This window comes from Thunnus albacares, chromosome 17 (assembly GCF_914725855.1).
Source record: "Thunnus albacares chromosome 17, fThuAlb1.1, whole genome shotgun sequence".
NCBI lineage: Eukaryota > Metazoa > Chordata > Actinopteri > Scombriformes > Scombridae > Thunnus > Thunnus albacares.
This window is the reverse complement of record NC_058122.1, coordinates 7,066,382-7,082,787: the sequence shown is the minus strand read 5'-3', so window position 1 is coordinate 7,082,787 and position 16,406 is coordinate 7,066,382. Positions and strand designations below refer to the sequence as shown.

The 16,406-nt window shown below is 40.9% G+C and overlaps 3 protein-coding genes across 6 annotated transcripts; all 3 read left to right on the top strand.

The window, feature by feature from the left end:
* The first annotated feature begins 81 nt into the window (after positions 1–81).
* ankrd54 (ankyrin repeat domain 54) lies at positions 82–5,051 on the top strand. Its single transcript, XM_044331637.1, has 9 exons — positions 82–189; positions 355–806; positions 1,518–1,565; positions 1,664–1,762; positions 1,987–2,058; positions 2,305–2,352; positions 3,660–3,784; positions 3,949–4,056; positions 4,238–5,051. The coding sequence occupies exons 2-9, from the start codon at positions 410–412 to the stop codon at positions 4,310–4,312; spliced, it is 972 nt and encodes a 323-aa protein (XP_044187572.1). The 5' UTR covers positions 82–189; positions 355–409; the 3' UTR covers positions 4,313–5,051.
* Positions 5,052–5,383: 332 nt separating this feature from the next.
* On the top strand, positions 5,384–11,775 carry hmgxb4a (HMG box domain containing 4a). 4 transcript variants are annotated; one of them, XM_044331617.1, is made up of 13 exons: positions 5,384–5,470; positions 6,143–6,248; positions 6,442–6,578; positions 6,732–6,807; positions 6,903–7,481; positions 7,606–7,809; positions 8,610–8,788; positions 9,094–9,178; positions 9,954–10,018; positions 10,121–10,217; positions 10,320–10,483; positions 10,686–10,808; positions 11,043–11,775. In XM_044331617.1, the coding sequence occupies exons 2-13, from the start codon at positions 6,212–6,214 to the stop codon at positions 11,085–11,087; spliced, it is 1,791 nt and encodes a 596-aa protein (XP_044187552.1). In that variant the 5' UTR covers positions 5,384–5,470; positions 6,143–6,211; the 3' UTR covers positions 11,088–11,775. The 4 variants fall into 4 exon arrangements, with proteins under 4 accessions (XP_044187552.1, XP_044187554.1, XP_044187553.1 ...); XM_044331619.1 differs by lacking the exon at positions 5,384–5,470 and adding an exon at positions 5,553–5,707; XM_044331618.1 differs by lacking the exon at positions 5,384–5,470 and adding an exon at positions 5,759–5,779.
* A 276-nt stretch (positions 11,776–12,051) lies between these two features.
* On the top strand, positions 12,052–15,909 carry si:dkeyp-69e1.8 (uncharacterized protein LOC100001340 homolog). The gene is made up of 3 exons (XM_044331632.1): positions 12,052–12,377; positions 12,768–12,916; positions 13,802–15,909. The coding sequence occupies exons 1-3, from the start codon at positions 12,209–12,211 to the stop codon at positions 14,663–14,665; spliced, it is 1,182 nt and encodes a 393-aa protein (XP_044187567.1). The 5' UTR covers positions 12,052–12,208; the 3' UTR covers positions 14,666–15,909.
* Positions 15,910–16,406: the final 497 nt, after the last annotated feature.

Below are 16,406 nucleotides of genomic sequence, written 5' to 3'. Positions count from 1 at the left end.
GCTACACGTGTGATTGGCTGCTTGCTTGCCTTGATCCTATTGGACGGGAGCAAATGAACAACACGGAATCTGATTGGTCGGTACTGCTCTGAAGCTGTGACCGTACAATGGGTGTGCCTTTTACTACTGCTGCTATTCGATGAAATGGAAAATGTGAAATAGGGGACATTTTGGTGCTGTGAAGGAAAGGTATCCACTATTATTAAAATACTTACAATTAGCCAGGATGGGAGGACTTTAATGGGGGGGTTTCTGTGTTGACACGCCGTGCAATGGCACCAGACGGAGCAAATGCCAAATTCAAAGTTGACTCCTGATATTAGCGACTGCTTTATTTCCTTTTTGCCTCGACAGGAGCAGTAAGGACCTTGTTTCGTGTAAACACTGCTCCCATATGTCACGATAAAGTATGGACGGGTGGAGCCCAATCGTTGCGACAGCCTCGGATAACGACCGCTCCAGTTCCGAGGGGGAGTACATGGTGGAGCCTGGACCCGAAGATGAAACCCGGGAGGCGGAGGAGGAGGACGGAGAGCATCGCGGCAATAATGTTGACGGCATGGACGACGGGGGCACCGCTGTCGGGTTCGGGATAAGTGGGATTGGGGAAGGCAAGGTGGTGTTGGGTCGAGTCGGACAGAGAGACGACAAAGAGCTGAGGTACCTGCACTTGTTGTGGGAGCCGGGGCGAGCTGAGGTTGGCGCCGGTGGTGTGGCGAGCAAGCTGGGGAAGATGACGGGGAGCAGGGCCAGGCGGCACCACAGAGCTGCACGGAACCATGGTCCTATTGGCAAAGATATTTATGGTAAGGGACAGTTTATGTGACAAATATAGCTACACTGTGTGCTCATTTGAAATGTAAACAAAGTGTGTGTGTAGAGAGCAAGAGACGAAGATAGGTGTTGAGTCAGACGACATTTAGCTACAAAATACAAGCTAATATGTAATAATATTTTGACTTAGTGGCTCGGTATCAATAATGTGACGATATTTTCTGTATGTGAGTATTGAGCTTCCATACAGTATGTAAACAAGGCGCTGTTATGGTCCTCTAGATAAGACATATCAGTAATTTGAATATTACTGAACAGGTAAACCGGTAAAGGCTCACCTTGTATCACAGTGTAATACAGTAAATAACAACAGAAGAAGACGTTTAGGTGGTCATGAAAACCAGCTTCCCAGCTGGTATCTAGTTTCACCTGTTAACTCTCACATACTGTTCATATTCTGACAGTTTCCCCTCATAATTAGTCTCTGAACTACAAATCCTTCATGGATACCTTATCAGTCACAGATAAATGTGTGATTAGTCCTTAATAAAGCTTTCAGAGAGCAGAGAGAGTCCTGTTCCTATTCTTACACGATGTAATTTGTAACCGAAATCATAAAGCCACCTGTTCCTCTGAATGCAGTCTTTGTTTGTTGCCCTGATGGCCGTGCAATCTGACCCTGTTCATCCAATCATAAAGCAATATTTACATACCTTTTTACTTTGAATGTCTTATCTCCACAGCTGCGAAAAGACTGAGGGAAGCGGCAAACAGCAATGACATCGACACAGGTACGAACAGTGAAGTGATACAGTGAAAATGCCTTGAGAGTAGTGTAAGGGAAGGCTGTTTTTCTTTTTTTTTTGCTAATAAAGTTGTGTTCTTCCAGTACGAAAGCTCCTGCAAGACGACATAGACCCCTGTGCAGCAGATGACAAGGGAAGGACAGCCCTCCATTTCTCTTCCTGCAATGGCAATGAGAGCATTGGTAGGTTGGTGATGGTTATTAGAATGACATGACAGTGTTGTATTGCTGTTTTGTCCTTGATCAATACACTAAACAACTCTGTGATTCTGTAGCTGCCCCTGTAGTTTTACTCCCACACAAGATAAAAGTAATGAAGACAGTTTATTCAAGAGGAATTAATATTTTAATATATTAATAAAGGCCTTCAAGATCATCATGAAGAATATCCTTCCTTATGTTTGCAGTGCAATTGTTGCTGAGCTACGGCGCTGACCCCAACCAGCGAGACAGTCTTGGGAACACCCCCCTCCATCTGGGTAAGAAAGAACATTAACCGTGACCTGTAAAAACTAGAGCACTGTGGTCAGTAAGGCGTATGACTGGTTTTATTGTGACACACAACTGTGCAGCTGTGTTTGGCGTGCTCTTGTTAAAATGAAGAGATATACTGCAGAGTAACATAAACATTTTAGTGATATTTTTGCATGTAACAAGTCATTTTAAACAGCTTTACTTATGTATTTTATGTTGCAATATGCCCGTTTCAACCTGTGTTTCTGCAGCGGCCTGTACCAACCACGTGCCTGTAATCACCACATTGCTCAGAGGAGGTGAGACCACTGTAGAGGTTTTGTATTCTTTGTGTGGGCATGTTGCTCACAGTTTCACATTTGGGGTTTTTCTTTTAAACATTTTCTATGCAGAACAATCTTCAGTGTGGTTTCTGTTGCCATGAAGGCGCTTATGTAAGATATAATGCACAACTAGGTGTGCATTAAGGAGAGGCTTCTCAGGTGGATTGCCCTGCATATTTTAATGGTCACTACTTAAAATACAGCAAGTGTATTCTCAGCAGCAAGTGTAGTCTTGTGTTTTGATTTTTTGTTTGAACATTTTAGGCTCAAGTAGGAAGATATAAATCAAAGGGTTGTCATCCACAAAGCTTCAGCATGTTCTTGTATCTGCTCAGGTTGGCTAGAAACCTTGTTCACGTACATGTTTAGAACAATAATCAAATTTTAGCCCATGTACATACAGGTGCATTAAACTGTTTCAATGCACCAACTTCAGCCATTCTGAAATTACAATTCACATAGATGTTGGTGTATGTAAGACAGATAAGTTGCCATGAAATATGTGCAATAACACACTGACTGTTTGTTTTTCCAAGAACTTTGACACCACTTCTTGCAGAAACAGTAACATTGAATTCCTACTAGTAATAATAACACAAGAACAATAATGTTCTCTAAGATGTCCTGATATGGGAAAATAATGGTCAAGGTGGATGTGAAGATAGCCGTAGTGCTTAACGCTTAATAAACATAAACCGAAAAGAAAAACATATAAATCATCATCCATTTTAAACCTATTTTTGCTAACATTATTAGTCTTTTAAAAATGAAAGGTCAATCAGTTTAACTATTTATGAGCACTGGTTGAGAATGGAGAATAAATTGTTCACCAGTGCTATTTATAAGTGTCCCAGTATATGATTTAATTGGACACCTGCCAGCCAATGGGAAACAGATATTTTCTGTGGCACTGGTATATAATTTCAATAATTCCCAGCTGTACATTCCTAGTACTTTTCCCACCGATACATGGCTACTTACATGGAGGCTGATATTTTCAAGCTAAAGTAATGTGCATTCAACAAATATAGTTCAGTTGTAAGACCGTAACCACATAAATGCCTGTATCCAGCTTGTACGTTACACTTTCAAAATGTATGTCTGCATATTAAAAATGTAACTATTACAGTGTGGTTGGGACAAATAAATATATCAATATTTCAACAAATTCTGAGTGATGTCGTTAGATTTATATTCAGTCATTTATAATAGAGTATTCATTAAAATGATTAAAATGACGTCTGTGTAACTGAGAGATTTGTGTTCTTATTGTTTCTGTACAGGAGCCCGTGTGGATGCTCTGGACAGAGCGGGCAGGACCCCTCTGCATCTAGCTCGCTCCAAGCTGAACATCCTGCAGGAGGGAGATTCACGCAGCTTAGAAACCCTGAGAGGGGAAGTCACACAGGTAGAGGATGAGTAATTTGCCCAGCTTGAATCATGACTTGGGGCTTTGGTACAGATAAATCCTGATGGTCCTGACAGGAAAAAGCATCTGCTTTCCTTAATTGATGCCGGTGATTTACGCAGGTTACTATCGCCTACATTTTTTTTTATACCTTTCCCTTACAGATTATTCAAATGCTGAGGGAATACCTGAACCTAATGGGCCAGAGTGAAGCTAAAGAGAGGCTGGAGCACATTTCGACACAGTTGCAGCACACACGCACCAAAGAGCAGGTGAGACCTAAATACGTCCTGAATGCTTCTCAGATTCACATTCATAATAACTTATATTTATGGTGTAACTTAACTGAGATGTGTGATTTTAGATGTGCATGTATTGATGATTTATCATGCATTTATTTAGATATTTCTTTCACCAGCTCACACATGGTTATATTTATTTTTGCTTTTTCAGGTGGATGAAGTGACTGATTTACTGGCCAGTTTTACATCACTCAGTCTACAGAAACAGAATTTGGGAGATAGGTAGAAGATAAAGTGTATAGAGAGCTGAAGTCCTGCTCCCTCTCAAGCGAGCCTCTTCTCCACTAGCCATGACCGGACAAGCAAAAGTGGACTGAAACTAAATGTCTGTCCACAATACTACTGTACTGGAGTAAAGTAACATTTGTTATTTTAACCAAGGCAAAAATTATGGTTTTGCTAGCATTTAACAACTACAGCTTTCACTCATGGGAGCTGTTATTGTCCAGCACTAACAAAATTATTTATATCTTGGCTAAAATGACAAGATGCTCAAATTTTACTAGATGCCCATTTAGCTCAGAATATGAAGAAAAAAAAGACTTGTGTTACATTAAAGCTTTCTTGAAAGAAAACAATAAAAGAAGCTAGTGGAACAGAAGCTGACCCAGAAGTGCGGTTGGACCTCGGCTCTCTATTTTTGTGCGTGTGTGTTTGTGTGTGTGTGTGCGTGTATGAGACAGAGTGAGTCACAGCTGTGTGTTTTTGCTGACATGTTCTCTTTTTTGCCTGCCTTTATTAGCTAAGTTCTGTGATGATTATTAGACACATTTCTTATTAAATGATTACGCTGTTTCACATGTTACACACATGTATTTTTTGATTTCCTTATCAACAGCATCTTTGTATCACGTTGCCTTTTCTCTTGTATTGCATGTTATGTTTTGGATGTGAACTGTACTGTAAAAATGGATTTTGGCTGTTGTTGGAAGATGGATATATCTGAATAAATACATTGAATTCTTTATCTGTCTAGCTATGTATCTTTTTTATAATGCCTCTTTTTATTGCCCATTAAAAAATCAAGTAATAAATTATAGAAATAATTTCTGTTTTTATTATACAATTCGTTATTAATTAACAAAATGCTTTATTACTATTTCTGTGACACTCGTGGTCCTCCATAGTCTCAGTCGTGTTGCATGTTATATGGTTATATGATATAGTTATTTTAATATAAGCATATATATTAAATGAGTTGTCATTGTGGATAGTGTGATACATTGTATAGATCTTAACTGAATATACTTTCAATATGGCTACTTTCCTCTGCGCTGATTGGCTGCTTTACCAAAGTCCCTCCCTCTTCATGGACACGTATTGTTGTTTCGCCGAAAATAAAAGATGGCGACCGGACCCGCGTAAATTGGACATCCACATAGAGGTAGTAAAGTTTAATAAACATATTCTTTCCTCACCTCCTTGTGTATGAGCAGAGTATGAATGCGTGTCCGCAATAGTTTTTTTTGGTCCACTTAAGGCAACCGCGGCCTAGCTGTGGGTGAAAGCCTCGGACTGTCCTTAGCCGCTTTCACCGGCAAGATGAGAGCATACTCGGCCAGGACGGACTCGAGTGGTGGAAATGTTGGGAAGCTAGGGAATCAAAGTGAATGGAGAGGGGGTGTGTTTGTGTATCTTTACGAAAGTAGGCGGGAATTTGTTTTGCTATCAATTTTTTTGTACTCTTTTATAGGTGAGGGACTAGAGCATTACTGTAATATAACGCAAAATGTATTTTTCCTCAAGTAGCGGCTAATCACTGACCCACTTCTCCACTTTTGAGCATGTCCTGGTTACCTGCAGCTCTGGTGTTGCTTGGAGTGCTCAGTGTAGGTGTAATTAGGAACAGTTTTAGCAACCAAAGAACTGGTTAGGTGTAGATACCTTTTTGATGTCTTAAGTGTGACAAAATGAAGAGAAAATGGCAAAGCTTCCCACTTTGTTATTGTGTAACTGCTCTCATTCTCATTTTTTGGCTAGCATAGATGTGGTAGATGATAGAAATTAAATACCTTAACTTGCATTTACATTTTCCTTCTTGGTGTTCACCTAACAGGTCAGTATCCTGCCTTAATGTTGTCACTGACATCCTGTGACAAGTAAACGTGTTGACAAAGGAGGAGCAATGGCTTTTGAGGAGATCAAGAGCAAAGGAGGAATGGGTAATGTCTGCCTGTAGTATAGATTTACTGTGGTCCTACTGTACATGCTTATCAAATATATGCATTTTAGTGCAGTCAAAAACACAATAAGTTGTTACAAACCTGCATGAACATGAGTTCCATCATATTGGCTATTAAATGTTTATCATATGTGTCCAAAAGAGGATTGTAACACTCATTCCATGTGTTTTAGATATGGGGATGGAGGGAGACAGGGGCCTTGTAGCTGGTCGCAGCCAGAGAGAGAAGAGGAGGTCGTACAAGGATCTGCTGAGGGAGGAAGAGGAGATCGCTGCTCAGGTCCGCAAGTCTTCTAAGAAACGGCCCAAGGTAAGTTATATGTACACAATAACCTCATAGATTATAATGACAGAAGGCCTGTAAGATATGCAGCTAGTTATGGTGTTATTGAACATTTTAATGTTTTGAGTTTCTGTGTCTTTGAACTGGTAAATGAAAAGCTACTGTGTCTTTCCAAATCAGGATTCAGAGCTTTTCATGTTGGGAGGGGACTCGCACAAAAAAAAGAAGAAACACAGTGATGACTACTATTACAGAGGTGAGTGGTGGATATACTGTAATAATCTTGTATTTTAATAAAAAAAAGGATTTTTTAAATGTATTTACTTTTTTCTTTTCTCTTATCTGTATCAGACCACGATGGCTCAGGCCCACCTCCCCACAAGAAAAAACACAAGTCTGCAGACCGCTCCCCGCCTCTCTCTTCCCCCTCATCCTCCCATCCGACAGATACGGCAATGGGCCTCCTGCAGGCTATCACCTCTCCTCTGGCCACAGGTTCGGACCCCAACCCCCACTTGCACAAGAAGCCCTCCTACCCCTCCTTCTCTTCGCACTCCTCCAAGGACCGCAAGCGTGAGAGCAGCAGCGGCGGAAGCAAAGGTTCCTTCTCTCACTCCCGGCCTGCATCTTCGTCGTCATCTTCCTCCAAGAAGCACTCCTCCTCTTCCTCAAAGTCGTCTCTGTTCCACGGCGGCGCTCCCAAAGAGGAGCCCCTGACGCTGCGTGAGGCTGACGGGCTGAAGATGAAGCTCATCATGTCACCGGAGAAAGAGGAAGGAGAGAGCTTCCCTTTCACACCCCACTCATCCAAAGGAAGTGTAAAGAAAGAGAAGGATAGAGACCGGATGCAGCTCTCAAAGTCACCCAAGAAGAAAGTACAGCAGAGTCGAGATCCACTTCCTGTAGTTGGGAAAGAGGTGGAGGTGGAAGGTAAGAAAGCTCTAATTGAGGTTCAAGGGGATATTAAGTCTCAATATACCATTCTTCTTGAATGATTCAGAACTCTGTTTTGTTTTGTTTATTGATATTTATTGCCGTGTTCTCTGTTATACAGGTCATTATGGAGGTGGGATGGGAGATGATAGCTCTTCGTCTGGGGGAGAGTTGGAGGCAGGTGAACTGGTTATAGATGATTCATACACACACTTGTCAAAAAAGAAGAAGAAGAGCAAGAAAAGCAAGAAGAAAAAGGACAAAGAAAAAGACAGAGACAAGGACAAGAGTGGGAAGGACAAGAAGCACAGCAAAGGATTTGGAGGTGAGTTTATTATTTGTTAAAGAACAAAATACAGTGCAGTTGTCCTAGCAACTGCGTGTTTCTCTTCTGCTGTTTTGTTTGTTTGTTTGTGGTGAACTCATTTTTTTACTATGTCTGTCTGTTTTGTTTTTAAATCTGGGCATGGTGTTGTTGGAAAATATTTTGTCTTTTTATAATGCATTTCTGTTTTAGTTAATGTGCATATTATGAGGTAGAAGAGAGTAGTAGTCATAAGAGATCAAACTGAAAGTTTAATAAAACATTTTACATCTATCTAGCAGCGTTTGGGTCACCAGTTTTAAAACAGGTGCCACCAAAATAGGGGCAAGTCCTGCACTGAATCCAGATCAAACTGAACTTTCAGCTGAATGTGTCAAACATCCCTCCATGTCTGATGTACATTTACAATTCTCAAACTTTTAACTGCAACTGCAACTAATGGATACTGATTATTTTTTCGAGTAACTGTTTTGGTCTATAAAACATCAAAACAGTGAAAAATGTCTGTCCCAATTTCCTAGAGTCCACTGTTACATCATCATGTCTTATTTTGTAAAACAAAATAGTCTAAAACTCAAAGATAAGGTAAGACAAGGAAACGCAGCAAATACTCAACTTCGAGAACCTGAAACCAACAAGATGTTGTCATTTTTGCTTAAAAAAGGACCTTAACAATTAGTTCATTATCAAAATAGGTGCAGATGAATTTTCTGTCGATGAATGGACTAATCGTCGCAGCTCTACTTTTAACCCCAAACATCATTATCTTTGCTTTATCTTTATATGACTCGTATCTCCAGACTCATCGAGAGGTCACAGCCACTCCCATCCTACTGTCACTCACAGTGCTGTCGGTCCAATGTACGCCATGGGAACGCCTATCCCTCCACACCACCACCAAGCCAATGATGCAGTGACAGAGAAGAAGAAAAAGAAAGAGGAGAAAGAAAGGGAAAAGCATGTGAGGAATAAAGACAAGGTGAGATACTAATCACGTATATTTCTCGTTGGTCGGGTAGTTGTAATTTTAAAACTGTCAAAATGGAGCATTTCTTTTGAATGCTGAAATCTCATCACTGGCATTAATTATCAACCCTATTGAACCCCCTGCAGATATGAACACATGAGACCAACATCTGTCAACCTTTTTTTGTACACAAACTCACACTGTCTAATTTTACCAGCCAGCTAACAGCAGCTTTTTGCTTTTGAATGTCCTTTTTTTTCTCCATTGTACTTCAATGTTTCTTGCTTAAATTGGTTCTTTTCTTTATCCTCTCATAGCCCAAGAAGAAGAACATAACAACAGCATACCAGGTGTTCTGTAAGGAGTACAGGGTCAATATAAACGCAGAACAGCCAGGACTAGGTAGGTCATATTCTGACATACAGTATTATTCCCTTGTAATGACACTAGTTGTCCTTTCAAAATAAGACTACATCCACACTAATACGTTTTCATTTTAAAACAGCGTTTTAAAATGAAAATTATCTCTGTCCGAAATAATCTCCATCCATACAAACACACCTGAAAACGCATATCACATTCACATACACTGGGCCTGTGCGTACGGATGTAAACAGGAATTGAAATCAGAAATTAGGCTGATAATGCAGCTGGACACGGGAATAGTCACAAATCCCTTGAATAATAGCTTGCCTCCTGTGCGTGTAGGCGGTAGCAGCATTATAAAATGCAGAATTTAACTGCACAACAGCTGCTAGCATAGACAACAAGGTCAACAACGCCTGTTATTTGTTATCCATGTTGAATTAACCACTGGTAGTCAAGGCTGACGTCGTTTGTTTTCTTCCGGAAAAGGGTCACGTGATAGGGGTATGATGAATTAGGGAAGGATACGTCGTGGCTTCAATCAGGAAGCGAATATGGGTGTCTGCATCATTGTTTTCAAAATTCAGTTTCCGCCCGTCCAGACTAAAATGCAATCCCAGACTTTTCAAACTAAAACAGGGTCAGCAGCTTTTTCAAAAGTCTCCGTTTTAAGGGATCAAAAAAGCCGGAGTAGTGTGAACACTAGGTGTTAACGTAGCAAAAGCTGTGCGTTTTAAAATGAAAACGTATTAGTGTGGATGTAGCCTAAAAGAACACATGTAAACAACATGTTTGTATGTCTAATCTGCAGTCTTTGGTGAACTAAGCAAAAAGTTGGCAGAGGTGTGGAAGGCGATGCCTGAGAAAGACAAACTAGTGAGTTTTTTTCCTTATTTACAATTGATTCTGCAATTCTATGCAATAACACTGTTATGCTTGCAGTTGTGTTGGTGAGCTAAACATGCTGTTTTCTGTCAGGTTTGGAGGCAGAAAGCTCAGTATCTGCAGCACAAACAGAACAAAGCTGAGGCCACCACAGTCAAACACAAGAGCTCCAGCGAGGCCAAAAGCAAAGGTATATTCGTCTCTAACTTTGAAGTTTACAACTAATTAATAAGGATCTATCATCTCAGTATTCTCATTACTGTCGTCTTTAAATTGCGTTTCCTCATCACAGTTGTTGGAGTGGGAACAGGGATGGTGTCACCCAACAGAGCGCCTGGCACCATGTCCCTGTCCCCGGCTCGAGTCCCAGAGGTTGATCCCATTGACGCAGCAGCTCACCTGCAGCTACTAGGAGACTCCCTGTCTCTGATTGGTCACCGGCTACAGGAAACAGAGGTGAATTACCGCATGCACGCACACATTTGCAGCCCAAGTGCTCATTTTTTTTTGCAGAAGTATTCACCTGTAACCTCTGTACAATGATTAAAACATAAAAGACAACAGACATTTTAAACCTCTGTTTGAAGTGTAATATGAAGATGTTTCATTAATATGCAGTGAAGAATCATTTTTAAAAAATGATGTTTTTTGGTGTTAGGGGATGGTGGCGGTGTCCGGGAGTTTGTCTGTACTTCTTGACTCCATCTTGTGTGCGCTGGGCCCGCTGACATGTCTCACAGCACAGATACCACAGTTAAACGGATGTCCTCGAAACGTCCTGGTACAGTATTTGCATTGATAAGTGTTGTGTGAGAGTTTACAGTTTCATACCTTCTTCACTTCACAACCGAAAGTCACCACCTGCTGACTTCATGCCATTTCTTTGTGTTGTCATTAGCTGTGTTTACAGTGTCATGCATCTGATCCGTTTTTATATACGTTCAGGAGTTTTACACTCTGCAATCATCCGTTTTATTGCAGCTTTCTAACAGAGTTTTCTCTCTTTCCATGTCAGTCGAATACGTTGGACAACATTGCCTACATCATGCCCGGGCTGTGAGTGAAGCATGATGATCTGGATTTGGCAACAGAAGTCAACAGATTTGACTGTAATGGTCCTTTACAGGAACGACTCTTGGACTTTAATTTAAGCCACTGCTTTGGCATCTGAAAATATTTCTAGTGTCAACATGTTTTTAAAGTGTATTTTTTTAAAAACCTTGTTCTTTTAATTTTCTAATTGTTATATTTTTAAAAGAAACATTTTACTGAACACGTTAATCTTTCTTGGCACGTCAGTTTAGGTTTATTGTTACTGTACAGTGTGTTTTCGTGTGAATGGGTGAACGCCTGTATGTGCTCTACTGAATGTATGTGTGCATTTGCTTAGCTGTTCAGTTTTACTGCTCTTGTACATGTCTGCGTTTTTTTACTGATTTGTACAGGAACATTTAGGTCATCGTCTTCTGCTCATCATCAACATAACGTAATATATTTGTCATTGGTTTATTTTTTTTTTCTTTAAACCATGTAAAAAAACAAAAGTACTGTCATGCCTTGCTGTTTTATACATTTGATATTTTACTGTGCATACAGCATTTAGATTTTGACTGTACCATAGAATTTCGAAAATGATAGAAAACCTTCGAGGGAATCTTGTCGTAATCAAGAGCTGTTCAGAAAAATCACTGTCAGAGCTGCACATTTTCAAAATGGCAACAATAAAATACGACCCGTTTCCAAATTCAGCTCCTGTTTTTTATTTTAATAAGTAATAGTGTAGATAGAGCTTTATTATATGTGCTAAACCATTGAAGTCATCACTGCATTGAAATATGCAATAAAATGTCTTAATGTACAGAGATTTGTTTCCACTTTAGCATTGGGCTGTATTTGATTGTCCAAATAGCCTGAATAGTTAAAGTCTCCCTTGACTCAAAGATGTGTTTTTCTTGTTGTTACTCCAGTTGGATGTTTGAGTTTAACTATGCAGAATGATTTATGTGCAGAGTTTGTTTTCACGTTCATCGAAGAGGAAAGTTTCTCTGTGCTCACCGAAAATCTGAGTTCAATTGCCTCCAAACTGTCACATATTCCTCAGGTCTCCTCATATCTAACACTAATGGGCTGGAATGATAAGACAATGCTAACTCATTTTGCACGCACCAGCCTCCACAACAGATGGAGCTGTGTTCACCTCTGGTGAAGTCAGTTAAGTTGAGTCCAGTGTCAGAGGCAGGGCCAGTCAGCCCGCAGGAACGAGGAAGTGTTCACTCCCGATTCAACACTAAATACGGCAGTGAGCAGGACTCCAGACAAGAAGAGATGTCGGCGTTTGATTCACAGTCAGGTAGGCTGGATGATTCTCTACATATATCGTATGTTAGCTGTTGTATCTGTGAGCACAACAGGAGAAAAGTCAGTTTGGGTGCGGCGCATACATGGCGTATTTAAGATGAGAGGAAGTGGCAGTTTAAGGGCGCTGGCACTACTTGGAAATGTTTAAGTGGTTGTGACTACACCGGATGATGACACCACAGCTGCGCCAGCTGATCATCAACAGAGAAACTGCACGCAAAACAAACAACAGATGTGACTTATGAAGGCGTGTAAAAGAGGATGTAATCATTCATATCCTGAAATAGATCACATAGCGTATGAACAGTATACACTCACTACACACACAGTGTTGTACATAAACAAAGTACCGGGTATTTGCTGCTGTGTGTCTGCTGAGCAGAGCTGAGGCTGGTGGTGCTGGGCCGGGCGGGGGCAGGAACGCGTTCAGCAGTCTGCACCATCCTGGGCCTGCAAGACTCCGAGCAGGGCACAGACGCTCCTGTTACCCCAGAGTGCAGCAAACACAGAGGAGAGGCTGCAGGCAGACAGGTAGGAATGAATCACACACACAAACACAAACACAAACAACAACATCATCAAACAATATCAGATTGCAATGGCTCAAGGCAGCAAGCATCTTAATATCATTTTTAAAAAGTATAGTTTTTGCAGTATAAGGCAAGGTCAAGTGTTCTAAAGGCAATGCGCAACTGATATGAAACAAGTACGAAGTTCTCTAACAAAAAATATTTTAAAAACCAACATATAGACAAAACGGTAAGAGAGGAATGACATGCACACACAAGTAGAGCTGCAGCGATTAGTTGATCTACAGAAAATTAACTGGCATCATTTTGACAATCAAATAATAATTTTGGTCATTTATTAAGCAAAAATGTCAATGATTTGCTAATTACAGCTTCTTAAATGTGATGATTTGCAGCTTATCTGCATCATACATGATATTAACCTGAATATCTTTGGATTTTTGACTGCTGATCAAACAAAACAAGGCATTTTTCACAGTTTTGACATTTATAGACAAAACTATGAATTGATTAATTAGTGGATCAACTAATATATAAAGTCTAGGATTGAAATCAAAATAACTTGAAAAATCATAAATACATTTATAGACCTTCCACCAATATTCTTCAGATCTTTGACATTTTCAACCATCTGCGTGATGTCTGAGCTTAAAGGAATAGTTCACCATTTTGGAAAATACACCTATTTGTTTCATTGCAGAGAGTTAGATGAGAAGATTGATACCACTCTCATAACTGTAGGTAAATATGAAGCTACCATCAGCAGCTTAGCATAGCACCAAGAAACAGATAGCCTGGCATATTTGAGTATTCATATTTGTGTGTACAGTATTCAACGGTGATTTTAATGTTGTTTATTCTTTATGTGTCTGCCACCTCTCCGTAGGTGGTGGTAGTCTCCAGTCCAGACTGGTTCAGCTCAGACTGCGACTCAGAGGACAGAAGAAAGTTCATCTCCTCCTTTATCGCCTTATCCAGCCCGGGGCCACATGCCTTCCTGCTGTGTGTCCCTGTGAACCAGCCAGCTGATGGAGAGGCCAGAGCACTGGATGTCCTGCAGACGCTGTTTGGCCCCTCTGCAGTCAGCAGCAACACCATCATACTCTTCACCCACATGGAGGAGCTGGAGGAGGACGAGCAGCTGGAGCAATACCTCGTCACGTGGCGCAAGGACCTCCAGGAGCTGGTGGAAAGATGCGGCGACCGATATCACACCTTAGAAACCCGCAGTGGGGAACCAGAGGAGAGGAAAGCTGTTGAGGAGCTGCTGGAGAAGGTTGAGATGGCAGTGAGAGAGAGCGGGACACAGCACTTCAGCTGCCCTTTGTACCAGGAGGCAGAAGAGAGGGTGAGAGCGAGACAGGAAGAGATAGTCAGACAGAGGAGAGGAGAGCAGCTCGACGACCAGGCATCTCCCACAGACTCACACCCAGAGGAAAACGTGACAGATGAAGAGATGGAGAGAGTGCGGGAAGAGGCAGAGAGGAGCGTAGATGACTTGAATGTGGATGTAGATAGTATTTTCCCTTCTGCCAGCGTCTCTTCCTCCGGTCCTCCTTCTTTCCTCTGGGGCTTGTGGGAGAAGCTGACAGGTTGGATGACGTGGATGCCCAAGTTTGTGAGAAGGGAGGCCCTGCTGGGAGCTCTGGTCGGCCTGTTTGTGGGAGGGCCGTTTGGAGGTATGGTGGGGGCCACTGTGGGATCAGTGGCTACTGAGGTGGGGAGAAGAAAAACACAGAAAAATAAATAATTATGTATTATGCATTAAGTTGCACCTTAAAGTCACTCCACTGTGTTCACCAAACCAACGTATTACTGAGCTAGTGGCTTAGCAGCTAACATCAAAATATTATTATTTATACTTAACAACTGAGCACTACTTACTTTCTATTTCAGAATGGGAACCACTCTCTAACGACGAAAACTGTGTTATCTAATGGCTTTATTAGTGGTTAATTAATTACGATATGTAAATCAGTAATAAGCCATTAATAAGAGTAATATTTGGGTTGCCAGATCTGAAAAATCCCTTTGGCTGGTGTTTCTTCCTCTACTAAAACTTACTCTGTCTCTGTCTTAAGTCTTCCTCCACTAGAATAATGAGATATGTCTGCAGAACACAATACTGACATATTATCACCATTTAAGCTGATATGGTGAACTCGCTAGCTAACACTTGCTTTTTTACACATCCAGCAGAAAAGGAACAACATTATCATTCATTGGGAGTCATGTTTCTGTCCATCTGATGAATATAATTACAATATTCACTCTCTTTTAGCTCTGCTTTTGGTCTTCACCAACTCCCGAGGGAAATATCTGTCTCTTTAGCTGCTAAATGCTTCACTATGTTCACCAGCTAGTCACTAACTTTGTCTGTCTGCCATTTGGTTCCGGGCAACTAGTGCACAGTCTGTTTTTAGTGTTTTTTCAATGACAAACGTTGCCTGTTGTGACTGAAAATGACACCATGAGAGCTGTGAGAATGAATCCAAACAGCAAAGTTGCGGGTCGGAAAACCAAAACAATGAGTTACAATAAAAGACACTTTAGATCTGAGGGTAACTTAGATGATAAATCTCTGTGGGTTCATTCAACATGAGCAGCCTATCACATTACGCAGTCAACTGATCCATTGTTATTATAAAAATATTGATTATAGCTGCTTTAAGGTGTCATTCTGTTGCAGCCAAGTCGTAGTTGTTCTTCACAACCTGGCAACCCAAAAATAGTGGCTTATTAGTGATCTATAAATAATCAACACATTATTCATTAACCATTAAAAAGTCATAAGTTATAACTGTTGAACCCTTTTTAGACTTTTTAGAAAGTGACACATCAGATGGTAAAGAACACTTTTGTTAAGAGGCAATACTGAGAAACCTCCACATGGTGGAGACATTGACCTTTTTATTGCAGAAGTATAAATGTTTCAGTTGAACTGAGAGATACTTTTTTTTCCTGCTTACCAAGCAAATAAAAGCTGCTGTTTAAGTACATGTCATTTTTATTTCTCTTATATGTTTGAATCTGAAGTTATTCATTTTTATAGAGTGTGATCGAGACAGGGACTATTTTATCCAATTTCAGAATATCCAGCGCACAGTAAATCAAGGGCAGACTCCAATCATGAAAGCACTTATTTTCTAAGATACATAATTGTAAGCAACAACAAATCACTGGAGAGTGAAGTGAGTGGATATAGATAGCTGTGAGGCCAGGATTCATGCTGCATAACCTCAGCACAGCACCAAAGCAGTGTGATGGTCTCCCAGACTCTCTCCTCCTCACACAATGGCAGGTTATGGCTTTGACATTGATGTAATTGATACTCTGCTAAAACCGTCAGCCATAACCCATCCTTACATCTCTCTCTCTCTCTCTCTAGTTCACTCTCCCTGTGTCTCTCTAAACTGCCGAAGGCTCTGCCCCAGGAACAGCTAGGCGTTTCCGAATGTGGGTGGTCCGGCCGGGGTGGGAGGGAAAGAGAG

Excerpts from the sequence above, each read along its gene's own strand:
- ankrd54 (XM_044331637.1), top strand. The coding sequence starts at position 410 with ATGGACGGGTGGAGCCCAATCGTTGCGACAGCCTCGGATAACGACCGC. Across the intron at positions 807-1,517 it reads TATTGGCAAAGATATTTATG|CTGCGAAAAGACTGAGGGAA; the intron begins GTAAGGGACAGT and ends TTATCTCCACAG. Across the intron at positions 3,785-3,948 it reads TGAGAGGGGAAGTCACACAG|ATTATTCAAATGCTGAGGGA; the intron begins GTAGAGGATGAG and ends TTTCCCTTACAG.
- hmgxb4a (XM_044331617.1), top strand. The coding sequence starts at position 6,212 with ATGGCTTTTGAGGAGATCAAGAGCAAAGGAGGAATGG. Across the intron at positions 8,789-9,093 it reads ATGTGAGGAATAAAGACAAG|CCCAAGAAGAAGAACATAAC; the intron begins GTGAGATACTAA and ends ATCCTCTCATAG. Across the intron at positions 9,179-9,953 it reads CGCAGAACAGCCAGGACTAG|TCTTTGGTGAACTAAGCAAA; the intron begins GTAGGTCATATT and ends TCTAATCTGCAG.
- si:dkeyp-69e1.8 (XM_044331632.1), top strand. The coding sequence starts at position 12,209 with ATGGAGCTGTGTTCACCTCTGGTGAAGTCAGTTAAGTTGAGTCCAGTG. Across the intron at positions 12,378-12,767 it reads GGCGTTTGATTCACAGTCAG|AGCTGAGGCTGGTGGTGCTG; the intron begins GTAGGCTGGATG and ends TCTGCTGAGCAG. Across the intron at positions 12,917-13,801 it reads GAGAGGCTGCAGGCAGACAG|GTGGTGGTAGTCTCCAGTCC; the intron begins GTAGGAATGAAT and ends ACCTCTCCGTAG.